General features: G+C 39.4%; 1 protein-coding gene across 1 annotated transcript; it reads right to left on the reverse strand.

The window, feature by feature from the left end:
* Positions 1–4,300: 4,300 nt before the first annotated feature.
* Positions 4,301–6,194, reverse strand: LOC140304009 (protein FAM3C). Its single transcript, XM_072383031.1, has 8 exons — positions 6,182–6,194; positions 5,871–5,966; positions 5,617–5,740; positions 5,463–5,521; positions 5,191–5,241; positions 5,010–5,094; positions 4,804–4,930; positions 4,301–4,675 (listed from the first exon to the last, which is right to left on the reverse strand). The coding sequence occupies exons 1-8, from the start codon at positions 6,192–6,194 to the stop codon at positions 4,580–4,582; spliced, it is 651 nt and encodes a 216-aa protein (XP_072239132.1). The 3' UTR covers positions 4,301–4,579.
* Between the last annotated feature and the right edge of the window lie 9,646 nt (positions 6,195–15,840).

Here is a 15,840-nt window from a genome sequence, read left to right on the forward strand (position 1 = left end):
TCCACTAATTATTGTTTTTTTTTTGCTTTTTTACTGATAAAAAAGAGCCAGCTCAGTCTGTGGATGTCCCCTGGACTCTATCGAGGTGGTGGGGGAGGGGAGGGCTCTGGCCAAACTGTCCGCCATCGTGAACAGCACCTCCCACCCTCTGCATCAGACTGTGAGTGCCTTAAGCAGTGCCTTCAGCAACAGACTGCTACACCCCAAGTGTAAGAAGGAGCGTTTCGACAGGTCCTTCATTCCATCGTGAACCAGACTGTATAATGCTGCACTGTAACCACACATACCCACTTGCTGCTGATTCTGCTACTGTAACTTGTGCAATAAGATGTTGAAATTTCATTCTGAAATGTAATCTTTTGTGTATAATTGTTTTACAGTTATATTGTGTATATAATGTAAATTTAAACTGCCCTTTGCCCCTGTCTTTTTGAGCTGCTGTAACAGTGAACATTCCACTGTGGGATCAATAAAGTTTATCTTATCTTATCTTAAACTAAGCAACCACAGGGGTATGTGATGATGGTGAAATCATAATTTGCAGCCTCAAATACAAAATAACCTGACAACTTTGGTGATATGAGTGAGATACAAGACAGAAGTCTTTCAGTGATCTGTACAATGACAGATTACTACCTCATTGAAGATTTCACCAAACTAATTTGACAGCCAAGTTGAGGATCAGTTTGTAACAACACAAAGCATACTCTGCTGGTCTAAAGCCCGATAAAGATTGCAAGGTACATATCATAGCTGCAAATGCCACAGGATAATGTTAAAAGATAAGATAGCTGTACCACAGGTGGAGGCAGGGGGGGGGTTCCACTTATCAGTAGAAGAGTGTGTTATTTCCTTTTTCAGCAAATTACAGCTTTGAAGCACAATTTATTCGAATTGCCAAATGTCTCTAGGCAAATGGTTTATTGACAACCACATAACAGCTCATTGATATAACATATTGTGTCTCAACCTTTTACTCTTTATCAGTGACAGTAAAGATCAATAAAAATGTCCCCTCTGCGAGTACTCTAATGTGCACCTGTGCTTTATGGCAAAGAATCACACACAATTACATTTATTCCTACTTCCTCCTGACACAAAACTGGCTAAAAGAGCCAAACACCAGGCCCTTCCTCCGTTGGGTGACCATAATGATAATAAAAACACTATGGATGCCAGACAGGTTCAGTGGTTAACAAAGTTCAGCTTCACAGTGAGAGGTATCCCACATTTTTTAACTTGAAATAACAAGTTAGAAGTATAGACTCAAGCAATAGATCACATACTCATAAATACAATACATCACAATGTTTCAATGGATATTTTTCTCACCAGACTTGTTAATGTGTGTCTCCCGTGAACATGGAAAATGTGTGAGCTCCCTCTGTCAAAAGAAACAAAGTGAAAAGATATATAACACCTCCTAGCTACTCATGGAGGACGTGGAGAAACCATATATTTTATCATTCTAATATACAGAAAAGTAGCATAAAAAAAGAGGGTATTAATGAATCGAAATCTCACATGGCCGCAAGACAAAGCCATAGTATAGTTCTGACAGACAAATGAAGTGTCAGCTCTACTTCACATGTCCAGTGAAGCAAGAGTCTGCACTGGTGAGCTGCTACCTCATTAATGAAAAGATCAAAGAGAACCACAGTTTGATTCCCACTGAGTTCCTCATTTGATGGAGTTTGAGCAGAATTAATTGTTGAGACAAGAATTTCTCCCCTGTGGGATTCAGAAAGGACAGCTGAATAAACACTTCAGTTTCTTTCTCCCTTTGTTGTACGATGAAATATGCAATGAATGTGAAGGACAATGAGACTTAATACAAAGTTGATAAGATTGTAACTAAATAAACAGAATGATGCGAGTCACACTGAATAGCATTTTCAACCTTCAAAATTAAACAAACGCAGCACGTTAAATGTTGAAAATGAGAAATTCCATTCCACACTTTTTGCGGCTTATTTATTTATTCTTAAATGCGTTCTCTTTTCGAATGCCAAAATCCCATCACAAAACAGGCTCCACAACAGAACGGATACGTTGTGCAGTTATGGCAGAACATTTCACAACTAGTTGTGCTATTTTATAACAGGTCAGTAATGTGACTGGCATGAAAACAGCATCCCAGATAGAGTGAGTCCAACAGAGGTAAAGGTACATTTTAAAACGTTTCTAAACATGAAACTGCCAAGCAATTTGACGATTGCATCATATGAGAAACGATGTGTTTGAATGTTTCAGAGAATACTGAGATATCTGAAAAGCAGTATCTGTTGTATGGTTGCTATCTGCAGGCCCTCAGGCAGCACTCCATTAGAGACAAATGCAATATTCACTGCTTGTGCTCAGGAACACCTCTGAAAAACATTGTCATTGAAAACTGTGCCGCAGCCACAAATGCTGGTTACAGTTCTGCCATGCAAATAAAAAGATACATGCATCCAAGATCCAGAAACTTCATTGCTTTTTCTGGTCTTGTATTCATTTAATATGGACTGAGGCGAAGTGGAAAACTGTTCTGTGGTCTGACAAATCAAAATTTGATAAATAAATCATGGGCGCTGCCGTCGTGCCCTCTGAGCTGAGGAGGAGAGTTTAAAAGCCATCATGTGTGATGATCCGGGGATGCATGAACGCACAAAGCATGGGTAATTTGGGGAGGCAACATTAATGCTTAAAGAGATACATACAGATTTTTATTTTTTAATCAACAAATGCTGCCACCCAAACAACCTCTCGATCAGAAAAGGCTTTGCTTTCAGAAAGACAGTACCGAAGCATATTCTGCATGTAACACCCTATGCTGTTACGTGCTCTGAGGGAACGAGTCTGGGTGTTAAACTGTCTGCAGTTACAACCTGCCCTATATAAAACAAAACATCAAGAAAGCATTGGAAAATATTTCACTTTTAAATCTACAGTCTCCTCAGTTCCCAAAAACACCCACAGTGTGTTGTCAAAAGAAGAGGTGTTACAACACAGTGATAAACAAGGCCCTGTCTCCAGTGTTTGTTTTTTTTTAAAACTCACATATAAATTTCTCAGTTTCAATATTTGAAATGTTGTTTTTTGTTCTGTAAAATCCAGAGTGTGAATGATTTACAAGTCATTGCTGCTTTTATTTACACTTAGCTTCAAGCAGTTTTTTTTTAATGGAAAAGGAGTTAAACAGCGTGATAGAATAAAAGCTTTCTCATGAATTTCTGCTTTGCTTTACACATTTACGCAATACTTTATGAAGTAGCATCCAAACTCTAATGCTCTAATACATTAAAAATTCAAGAAGGTGTCAGCAAATCATTTGAATTAGAAGAGAATTTAGAAGAGCGCTCGAAGCACTCTGGTGACAACATCTCTGCCAGCGGCTGTTTGGTTGATGAGGGAAGAGTCCTGCTGTTTGGCCAGTCTCACACAGAGGATATTGTGTGGAGAGGAATTAATAGGACATGACAAGATAAACAGTCTCCAAGGCCCACTGTTCAGTGGGCGTCTTTTCAGTTGGATAAAGACCTGTTTTTGGTTCAAGCATTCACTTCCTTTGGGAAGTGAGTAAAAGGTAGAGACAACAGCTACAGAGAAACTCACAAAAGAATAAAAGTGGCACTGTAAGACAAAAGCTTTGGCTTTAAAATCATACACAGGTAATCCTGAATTTAGAAGTCATTATAACACAGAAGTATGAAAAGAACACATTGTAACATTGGCTTCTTCCATTACTTTTTAATCTTCCCAAAAACACAATAAATCCTGAGAAAGGATTTTTGCCGCATGGCTGCCTCTGCTGGATTATCTTTATGTTACTTGTGAAATGACTTACATGTTCTATCTCATGGAGAAAAGATGAAAGTAAATGGGGAGGATAACAACAAACTTACCTTTTTCCCATGGGTGACTCCCATGTCTTCAGCATGAATCCAGATTTGGAGCCTGCTCAGACGCCTGATGGGACTCACAGTGGAGAAAGTTTTTGCAGTAATTTGAGGTTGCTTTCTCTCTGCTCCAGTAGCCAAGAATGCCACAAAGAGGGGAAAGAGCTCTCTGTTATGGCCAATGGTGACGCTCACGGGGGAAGCAGCAGCCAAGACAAACTCTGATTATGTACAACACGGGTGGAAGGTAACGAACAACATTTATTCAAGCAGTGCAGTTAATGTGACAAAGGAAAACACTCATAGTCTGTTTGAGGAAAAACGTGTTCGTTTTTTAATGTGTTGCATCTACAACCACAACTCCTGAAAAGTTGGGATGTTATGAAAAAAATGAAATAAATTGCTAATGTAATAAGCCAACATTTTGGAGCTTGGAGTGGTAAACACTGAAACCGCCACTCCAGGTGAACGCAGGCCAATGTCTAGTGAGTCTCATTTTTCAGTAATAGTGCAAACTGTTAAAACACGAACATCAATTTCTTTGGTGATTGCCTTGTTGTTCCCTTGTCTTCATCATGATGAATAAGATTATGTACAATGCAGCAGTGCTAATGATTCTGATCAGCACTAAGTGCTTTAACTTGGGATGGTGTCATTTCACAGGTAAATCTTCAAATTCCTTCACATTCTGCAGTGAATCATCCCTCCATCAGGGTTCTTGGGAAACAGCCGCCCACCTCCACCATTTCTGGCCATCCCTCAAAAGCGTTGGTGCTCTCGTCATTAACGGCAAGCTGACAGGTGAGCAGAGAAGAAAACACGTGTTTCCATCATGCTGTTTTACCTTTAGCATATTTCAAAATAGATGGTCTGTTCTGACACAAATAGAACAAATAAAACGGCACTGAACGGGTTCACTAACCTTCTCAAAGAGGCTTTTGATTTTTGTCCCCGCTCTTCCAGCAAACACCCAGTTGTCTCTTGGTTTCACAGAACTGATCAAAGTGCTTCCCATACCAACAAAAATCTCCCTCATTTCATCAGTCAGTCTGTCACAAAGAAGTACGATGAGTCATGCATTGTGACAAGGTTGTTTTTAAATGTTGAAACGCTGAGATTTTGACTTACTTTGTTGCTACATCATCAAACGAGGCCACTAATACAATCATTGTAGGTTTTATGTCCTTCAAGTATGCCAGAATGTCTTCTGGGTCTTTTGTTGGAGTAAAATGAAAGAAATACCATGATTTAAAGGCTTCGTAGCATTCTAAATAAGAAACTTGATTAAAAGAATTTTTAAAACTCTTACTTCCAGCATTTATATTGAGATACCCAAATTTTTCTACAACTCCATTTTCACCTATGATAGAAAAAAGAAAACAGATTTGTTTTTTTATTTTACATCTTGTCCATTACATAATAACAGACGGGAGTTTGTTTTTTACATTGATACAATCTTTTGCTTTTTCCAATTTCAACAATGAGCCTAAAACACTTCCCATATTATAATAAGTTATTCATTTACCACTACTTTCCATGATCAGTTTGACAGTAAATTGAGAACACAAGTCTTTTTCTCACCATTTACAACGACAATATTAATTCCTGGTCCCACATTGTTCAACACGTGACTCATGATGCTGTTGAGACACAAATAAAGAAGTGTTTCACCGCAGAGTTGTAGCTTCTTTTTCTTTTTTTAATATAATCATTGTTGTACCTCGTTATCACATACTTTTCCCCATTGAAACAGATTTTTGGCCCAACAACATTAGCTGCTCCACTTCTGATATGTAAAGCAAAATGGTCAGGTGGACAGTTTGTGGAAAGGCTGCACTTCGGTGGAGACGTAGTTATGGCTTAAAAGGCAGAACAGAGGGACAGGGTAGATCTTATGGTATAGTTCTATCATTACTCAGTTGTGAAAGATTAGTCAAAATCTTTTATTTGGGTTTGAATATTCTACAATCTGAGAATGTTTGACTTTACCTGCTCTGAAATCTCGATCCACTATTTGATGAAAAACCCCTAAATGAAAGAAAGGAGGCGATAAAGCCGAGGTAAAACAAATATAGCTGACAGTTTACGATCTAATGAGAAAAAAATGAACTCACCAAACATGCTTTTTGCTTTCTCTCGTGCATCAGATGAATTGAGGAAAATGTCCCTTGTAAGTAGGAGGATAGCAATTACAGCAGTAAGGTAGAAAAACGCTACCAATAGAATAAAATAAAAAGATAGATAAAGATCAGCAGTCACACAACTAAAACCACCCATTTTGAAGTAAATTTAAATCTTACCTCGGAATCCCATTTCTGCAACAAACCAGACAGTATTTCTCTGCCCAAAGAGGAGGAGTCTGTTTGAATATAAATGATTTGTTCATCAAAAACGCCAGTTTACAGCAGAGCTTTGGGAGCAACTGTGCAAAAATGCTCCTTGATAAATCATACAACCATTTCTTGTGGGACAAATGTTTGAATATGGAAAAGAAAATATGTCACGTCTCTTAGTACTACATGGAAACCAGGATGTGATAATACAAGCGTGCACACACCCATTGTGAACTTGATGATCAAGTTTCTCTTCTAAGCCACACCAACCAAAAGAAGGTGTCCACAAGTAACAGATACCAATTGTACTGAACAACAAGGTTTCTAAGAGGCAGATTCTGCTTTGTATAAAGAGGCATCTAAAAGATGAAGAGAGAAAAGGCACAGTGAGGTGGGAGAATGGGGGCAAAAGCCTCGTATTTCATATTGGATGAGTAAATGAAAAAAAGGTTTAAAGAATCATCGTAGCAGTTGTCAGAGTTTTCTATTTGTATGTAAATTTTAGTAAAACCCATATCTGCATAAAGAAGCTCACACACAAACACACACGCACAGACACACACACATGCAAAGAAGAGGAAAAAAAAGAACCACTAGGGACCACAGAAGAAGAAAAAAAAAAAACAATCAAAAGGATTAAAACCTCAACCATGAAAAAAAACACATTTTCTGATAAGAAACTAAAAAAAAAAAACCCAACCCAGAATCAGATGTGAAATTAATTCACAAAACCTGGAAACGTGGCCAAGAGGGAGTGAAAAAACTAGATTCACTGGAATGAAAACAACATAAATATGGTAATACATCATGTCAAGACATTGATGTTTGAGTCCATAGATCTGATGGCAAGCAGCACTGTTTGCAAAGGGACAAGCTATTAGTCACACCTCTACAGTGAAAAAAACGTGTTTATCCCTTAAAGCTCAGGTCAAGGCCTTATGTCAGCAAGAATTCACCCTGCTGATCCTTAAACTGTAGCTGAGCCCGAGAGTTTACCTGCGTGGAAATCATCTAAAGAAAAAAAGGATATTTTCCTTTGCCATCTTTGACAAATAAACCACACAAATGGTCTCTTTGTGAGGAGATTTATCACAGCGGCAGCAAATAACAATAGAGCAGCAAAGGTAGTCAGACGGCATTAGGGTGTGGAAAAAGGTATGACAATAAGATCAGAAAATAAGAAAAAAAAAGAAAGACTGTATCTACAGATGGTGGTGCAATAAAAAAGTTATGTACGGATGGCAGTATAGTGGGGAAAAAAATATATGCAGACAATAGTGCAATTATGTGAGTAAAGAATTTACACTGTGTGCAGATGTGAAGTGCAGTGTGTTCATAGACATAAGTAACAGCTAACATCGCTTGCTGTTGACTAAAACAACCATAAAGAGATGTGGAATTATCACAATGCAATTTCTAGTCTGCTCATAGCTGCACGCGCACACTTGCCAACACTATCTACTCTAAATTTGCATCAGCTTGTTTTGCTTCTTAACAAGGATTAATGTGTCGCCACGTTAATTACCTTGTATGCACTTCTGTTCTGCTTGTGCTGTCATGTGGTTGGAGCTGGCAGGTTTAGGGTTAACCGTGTGTCGCCATGAGGATATCTGTCGGACTATCTGTCGGTGTAAGTTGACAGTTAAGCTGTGGTGCGCAGTATCTTAGAAGGAATTGCAAAACAGCTCGAAAGTCAAATAATGACCTTAAAGTGGCCATAAAACACAGCTAAAAGGTGTACAATGCTCTCAAAGAGATGAAAAATGACCATGCTTGTGACTTTCAGCTACACACAGTGTACACAAAATGTACAAAGGCACACAAAACAAGAAATGCACACTTTTTTATTTTGGTAGATAGAGGCCTGCAGTCCAGAAAAGACTTCCTATGGTTGTTGTTCAGACCTATAATGAAGCTTGGATCTTGTAGAATCCTTGAGGGTGCAGCTTTAATCTGATTCATCCATTAGGTTGTGTGACCTCAAACCAAACTCCTACAAAAAAAAAAACACATGCTGAAATTTCAATAAAATGCTTAATTTTGTCTTTAAATCCCCAAATGATCGCCATCACGGCAGCAACTCATGAGATCTTCAAATTTCTAGTACGGTGCAATACCGCAGAGAACCAGCAGAGGGTCTTTGTGCACTACTGTTCGCAGATCAGAGAGAACATAAAACATTCACAGTGAAAGACAAGAAAAAAATGTGGGAAGCAGCCATCCATGTATAGTTTCAATTTGTGCGTATGAAGAGTAGAATTTGCAGACGGCAAATGAAAGCAAATGCCCATTTCATTTAAAGGTGAGCAATAACAATAATGTTGATCATAACATCATACTAAGAATAAGCTGAGCTTCCCCTTGTATAAAGAGAATAAATCATGAAGGTCACTAGTTGGACTAAAAAAGAACATTCCAAAGATACTTTAGCAAGGCTAAGGGGATGAATACATTTAATGACAAATATACATTTAAGGACACAGTAAACACGATTAATGTTAGAGCAACCACCTTCATTACAATAATAACAATACTACATTAAAAACCTTCGAAGATGAGACAGAAGACCTCAGTCTGCTTTTATTGCTTCATTTGTTGATCACAGTGAAACTGAGAGGAGAATGAGAGAAAAGAGTGAAGTGACTTCTGATTAATCATTCATAATGAATTGCCACTGGCACCCCGTGACACTCAAGCTCACCGCGTTGCCGTGTTCACTCGCAGCTCCCAAGCAGTTGCTGTTTCTCTTCTTTCTTTGTGGGAAGCTGTCAAAAAGCATCATCGTGCAGCCGAGACGTCCATTTAAGAGTCAGTGGACTCTACAGCAAATTGACCTTAAGTAGGTTAATGATAGCATGAAAAAAAAAAAAGGAAGCGTATCAAAGGGAGCTGGTCCGCTGGTAGATGGCTCGACTCTTTTCGAGGCTATTTTCATCTGCAGATAAATGAGCTTGTTTAAAATAAAACCATGCGATACTTTGGAGCAACTGCTTGTTTTTTCACTGCTGGCTGTTGTGCTCTCACACAGTCTGCGGCAACACTTACTCAGATTAAGTCTAATACTGCATGAATCTAAAGGTGCACATTTATAAAACCCCACTTGCTAATTAATGACATTTATTACACTGCCATGGAAATAATGCTACCATAAAACATTCTGCTCTTGATTTATTCGCTTGAGCCGCACTTAACCACGTTTAACCAAGTTATTATCTTGTGACAGTATCACTAGACTTTATCTTTGTGTTTTCCCACTTTTGCTTTATTTCTAGGCACTGTATCATGCAAATGATCTTTTTTTTTTATCATCAGATTAAAAAAATCATAGATTTTATTGTTAGAAAAGGGGTATGACTGGTATTTAACCATATTCAGCTATCCATGTGGTCTTGAAAGCGACCAGATAAAACTTGGGAGTGAACATAATAGTTCAGATCCAGAACTGACTGACACAGCTGAAGAAAAGCAACTCTCACGATCTGTAAAGTAAAATCACTTTTTCAAAGGATTCCAGTGGCTTTGAAGAGAGTAATATAGCATCCACATCTTCACTCAGAAAGAAGTTGCTGAAAGCAAAGCCTGCACGTGTTGTTTTAATCCTGTTCCTGCCTTCTAGTGGATTTCTGACCAATACCACCCGCTCCATCTCATTCCGACTATTCATACGATAGTTCTGTAGATTTTACTGCCTTTTCCCATCTTTAATTTATTGTTTTTAACGTTTTGCAGCAGAGAACACTGTCCGGATGTAAAGTTTTCAACTTCATTTACTGACTATCACTGTGGTTAAAGCTAGCCAAGTACCAGAGGCGATGTCATGCTGGTTTATTTTTTGACTGCCCGCTCTTGCCCACAGCAAAGTTAAAATCACCTGTTCCCGCGAGATTCGCTTCAGTTCCCGCGGGATCCCAATCCAAATGCAGTCCTCTATTAAATGGCTAAAAAATGTTTTGCAGCTGACCCCATTTCAAGCAGAAAATTGCTTAGCTGCCATGTAAGCGCACGTAGGTTCCGTGCAGTTCCACAGACTGAATGGACGGACCGCACCCAGAGTTTTGAGAGCTGCCTTTTTCAAGCCTCGTCTTCTCCATGTGGCCTTCACTAAGTTGACCTTTCTGGAGTCAGAAATGACCATTTGGACAAGAAGATGAAGCTGGAAAGCGAGCCTGGAAAGCTCATTGGACATAAGTGTGTTTCTTTGATTATAAGCTTACAGTTAGGAATGGCTCAGGTGACCCTGAAACATCACAGTTATGCTGCTATAGGCATAGACCGCTGGGGGACCTGTCATGATGCACCTTTCTTCACTCTGCTCTCTCTTACTCTTCATGTACACATAACGTTATTTTTTTCATTCATTTTTGTTTCTCTTTCTCAGCAGGCATCCCATGTCTGGTGATATGAAGCTTGTTGTTCCATCTTTCCTGTTTCTCTCAACGACCGAGGCAGATGGCCGCGGCGGGTGAAACTGAACTGAACTGAATTGAAATTTAGAGCGTTTCTGAACGAGAGGATACTGGGGCCAGAGATGCTGATAGGACTCCACTGTAAGGCACTTCTTCATTGGCTTCACATCCAATGGAGGATTACTTCCTTCATCATTTTTACAGTCTGTGGCTTCTGCAGACTTGGGGCTTGCCAAGAGGAGTACACTCGTAGAATGTATAGAGCTTGGATATATTCATCCAGTGTCAGATGCGAAACCACAGCAAAAGTGACTTAAAGTGTAAGGCACGTGTGAGGCAGGGAACAAACCTGCTATTAATGAGACGTTTGCATATTTATGATGGCCCTGTGATGGACTGGCGACCTGTCCAGAGTGTACCCTGCCTGGAGCCTGATGACAGCTGGGGGGCCCTGAGTTGGATTGAGCGGGTATAGAAAAATGGATGGATGGATGGAAGCTTTATAATGGCCAGCTCCTGTATTCTGAGTTTGTTTGGTGCAAAGGTTAAGTCCTGAGAGAATTATGCTACGCTTACGCAACATCAACAAAGCCACAGCCATTACTTTTTCTGCTGTGTTCTTACCATAAACCAAAAACTAACTTCCTTTATCGTCCGATATTTCATTGTTCTGTACAATCTGAATTCACTGCCCCTGTGGAAAACTCAGGTAACGGGTGTAGCATTCAGGCAAATATGTGAAGAATTACACTGACAACAGAGCAACATTGTGAAGTTAAAATACAAGCATATTTTCAGCCTTTAAATCACAGATGGTCGATAAGAGCTGGCTCCAAAATATCTCCAACAGACTCGCATTGAAACACTTTTTCTGTCCTTAGCAAACTAGACTTATTCTGATCAGTGTGCTAAACAAATGAGTGACATTACAGCTACATCCATCTCTTACATACACTGGGTAAATAGTTCATATGATCACACGTAAAAATCTGAAGTGAAAATTGTAACAGAAAAAATATCTGAGTGATCAGTTGAACAGGAGCAATCTGAACAGTGCAGTGTTGATTCTTGTACAATCAACCATTAGACTTGTTGCCATACAACCAGAACGACGAAGATTTTATCAATTAGCATAATAAGACAGTAACGAATAAAGAGTAAAAATGCATAGCTGATGGAGATGTAGGCGGATCAATGGCAAATCATGACATTTATCAAATCAAACTTGTCAAATACACAGTAGTTTGACTAAAATAATCGGAACTACTGTGAAAGTCGTCGCTTTAATACATAGTTTCTTCTACTTTGTGAGCCTTCTCTGCCGCATCTGATACTGAATACTTGGTTTGTGTTCTATTGTAATACATTCTGAAAGACACCTGAGTTTTAAGTTGTCTGCAGATGCAACCTTCACCTACCAGAAAATCCAGCAGTATTCTGCACATAACCTAAGAGGTAAAAGAACCAGGGCGAAGACTGATGCTTAACAACAGCTCCATGACACTTTGAAAGCACCCAGTTGTATGAGTTCCATATAGAAAGAAACAAATAAACAAAAAAAATGATCTGCTTAACTCATCCTTCAGTGGTAAAACAGATTAAGATCAATAATAAACTTCAAACAAAGGAGATAAAAGTCTGATTAGAATTTGCATTAATGATAAATCTGCCAACATAAACCCCAAGGAAGGTGCAACTAGTCCACTGATTGGTCCTCGGAGAATTAATCAGCAACTATTCTTGAACATCAATAAGCACGAGTTGAATTTTAAAGAAAAAAAATGCTAAATAATTCAAAGTAAGAATTTGTTGGAGAACTGATATTAAATGGAATATTTGCAGACATGTTTTGGGTATCAACAATGGTTGCAGGAAAATAAATAAAAGAAAACAACAATCTGCTGATAATAAACAATGAAGCCGCAGCCTTCTACCACACAGTCCATCGATAATAAACTCTTTTTCAGTCAGTCCAGCATCATCCCAGTTGGAGATTTATTCCAATAGATCCTGTCAGAAGGAAAAAGGAGGCACGTGTGATGAGGAAGGTTACGAATACATTGACTTGTGCTGGGGGACAGAGGGAAAGCTACAGTCAGAAAAGCCTCAATTCACTGACCTCGTCTGACTCCTCTCCCACAGTGCCAGGCCCCCTGTCGCCATCTTCCTCTGTCACCGCTGACTGCTGATCCTCCGCTCGCCTCAGCACTGAATATCTGTACGCCGCCTCACTGGAATAAAGTTACGTGACAGACCAGGCTGATGAGTTTTCCCTGCACTAATGGTTTAAAATAATCACGTTACGGCTCATTAATCAAGCTTGCTTACTTGACTGGGAAGCAGTACTTTCGGATGATCAATACAGCAGCAGCTACTGCCGCCATGGAGACAAAGATCACCGATGCAATAATGCCAGGGTGAAGCCTTAACCCGGCCTAAAAAGACAAATGAATCCAATAAGATATAACAGTGGGGTAGTTAAGGAGCCCATAAACCTAACAGCTCAGTTCATGATGTGTGGCACAGATAAAAAGGAAATTCACGCAGGAGATATGACAGCGGAACAGCGGTGCGCTATAAATCATACTGGTGTACAACCCAAAAGCTCAGCGGCAGGGCTGGGAATTTCTGAGTAAGCACAAAGACCGACAGTTCTTTGACAACCACTGATCATGCACATCAAATTCTCGACCACTAGACTGTGGTATCTTTAAAGGAAGCGCCGTGCATCAGATAATTCGTACGTGCAGAGTGTGTGAGCAGTGCTGTTTGCAGCAATAATGAGGCTGAAGAGAGAGCGTGACCAAAATTTAACAATCCCAACAGGAACAATATATCACAAGCGGCGGCGTCAGACAAACAGTGACGAGACTCAATTGCACTGTCACACTTATACCATATTAATTACCAATTAAAGCGGTCTTTGATATGATGAATAACTGCAAAGTTTTACTGAACTTTAAACATGGTGGAAAGAATTACTGGTAGCATCTCCTAGTATGTCAAGTGCTTACATATTGGCACCGATGTCCTTTTATGGTGCTTTATCACCGCCATTAAAACACAATGTAACTGCTGCTTATATCATCGGATAATGGCAAAATGCATTTTTATTCAATTCATCAGCATTTGCAGAGACACGATGGATAAAATGAGCATAGGAAAAGTAGTTGGCTTTATTTTATAAGATAGACGAAAACTGTCGTACCTACCAGAGACCAAAAATAAGGAACAAAGGAGGAACTAAGTGCTGGTTAACCACTAGTTGATAAGCAACTCCTAATCCATTTCTGTTAGGTAGCTAATGATTAGTTCATTAGGGAAACGGATGGGAAACACATCAGTAAACACTTGATAACCGCGGAAACTTTAGTGCTTCCCTCCTCGTTCCCAACCAGGTCTGAGTTAACAGGTGAGCAGCACCAAGCTAGAAATGAGTCACACACTTTAGTTAATGTCTTTGCGCGTTCCAAGCGCTGGCACACAATACCGAGTAGTTAATAAGGAGTCCTTCATTACATCACTGATTACATGGCCTTTCTGTGTCCTTTCAAAGCAAAGCTCTGCACTGTAATCAGATGCTTTCATCGTCATTACTTATCCACGAGTTAAAGTACACAATACTTGCTGATTTTCATCTTTTATATTCACCATATGAAATATTCAAAAGCAAGATATATCCCCTAAGTTTCTACAGTTTTCTCATCGCGTTAATTGCATAGTCATACAGTTGTGACGCATCATAAATGTTACCCTGACTGCAGATTGATCCAGTCACGACGTAATGATGGATTACCCGTTAAAACTTTGCCCGCAAGGGAGAAATGGCAACCAATCAAAGGACGGATGACTAAATATTTATGTATTGCTTGGGATTACTAAGTAGTTGTTTGTCACTGCGGATGATGCACCACTCACGGCGAGGAAAGGGACACGTGGTAACAAATGGACAGCAACTCATAAAGTAATGATTAAGTTCTGTGCACGTTGCACCTCTAAGGGACAGTAGCTGGTGGAGCAGAGAGGGACAAAACAGTAACTAATGTATAAGTAATTGTGAATGAAAGATTCATTAATAGTTAAGTGCTGTTCACCGTGAGAGTTAATCATGAAGAAAGTTTGATAGAAATTCAAGAAGTAATAATCATTACCTCATGATTAATTGATATAGCATGTTATAGGCCGACTCTGTTCTCTAGGAAGTCACCGTCTACTTTAGCAAGAATTTGGGTAAGTATTTATCACTTATTTTTTTCTATTCAACTTATCATGAGCTGCTTAATATTACATGATGAGGGATTACTCATTAGGCTAAGCAGATCCTGTAGTTTCTCATTTATAGAGCTTGTTGCTGGGAACTACCCAGATGTTTTTTTTCTTACTATAAAGAGTCACCCCCCAAAATCAGCTGCATTGACTAAAGCAGCATTTACTCGCAAGTTATTTTATTCTATATTGTAGTTCTTAGCACAATGGCTCTGGAAATGAATAGAATTTGGCAACTGGAATGACTTCAAATCAATCAAATAGCGAGGAATGCGCAAGTAAAAGATGATGTGGCTCAGTATCATTAAGCGTATTCAGTGCAAAATTGCTTTAACGTTTCTCCCTCTGTGGTGCTATTCCTTCACAGTCATAAGTATTAATCATCCTGCAAGATATCCGCCTGTGTTATATATATATACATTTTTACTCCTCTCTTTCAGAGCTACCACAGACTTTGGATACAATATAAAACATCTCCACGATCTTCCGTTAAAAAGTTGGAACTGTCGGCGAAAATGTCAAATGTTTTTTTAGTCCGAGCCGGAAGTGAACGGATCAAAAACACGGTCTGACACGTTTACCTGTTGCGCCGACATCTTTGTTAACTTCGGGGCTTGGTTAACCTTCTGTCATCACGAAGCGCAATATTCCGCGCATCACAGCCGGTTAGGAGCCCGACTGATGGAGACAGCTCAAATACCTAATAAAAGTGGTTTCTGTCGGACTCTTGCTCGGCCACAGTTGTTTACTTCCTACTTCTTGACGGCTGTCCTACCTGTTTCCACGCCCCCTAACGTCACACAACTGTTTGCAGACTTGCGGGCCGTGGTTGCATATCAGCCTAAATTTCCTTGATTTTCAGAGCCAAACCAAAGAAGCCCATTTCACCGGATGATCCCTTGACACGTCTCAGTCAGTCATGCATTATGATATAAAACATTGATGTCATGTTTA

This window comes from Leuresthes tenuis, unplaced genomic scaffold (genome assembly GCF_036924035.1).
Source record: "Leuresthes tenuis unplaced genomic scaffold, fLeuTen1.0.hap1 SCAF_3, whole genome shotgun sequence".
Classification (NCBI taxonomy): domain Eukaryota; kingdom Metazoa; phylum Chordata; class Actinopteri; order Atheriniformes; family Atherinopsidae; genus Leuresthes; species Leuresthes tenuis.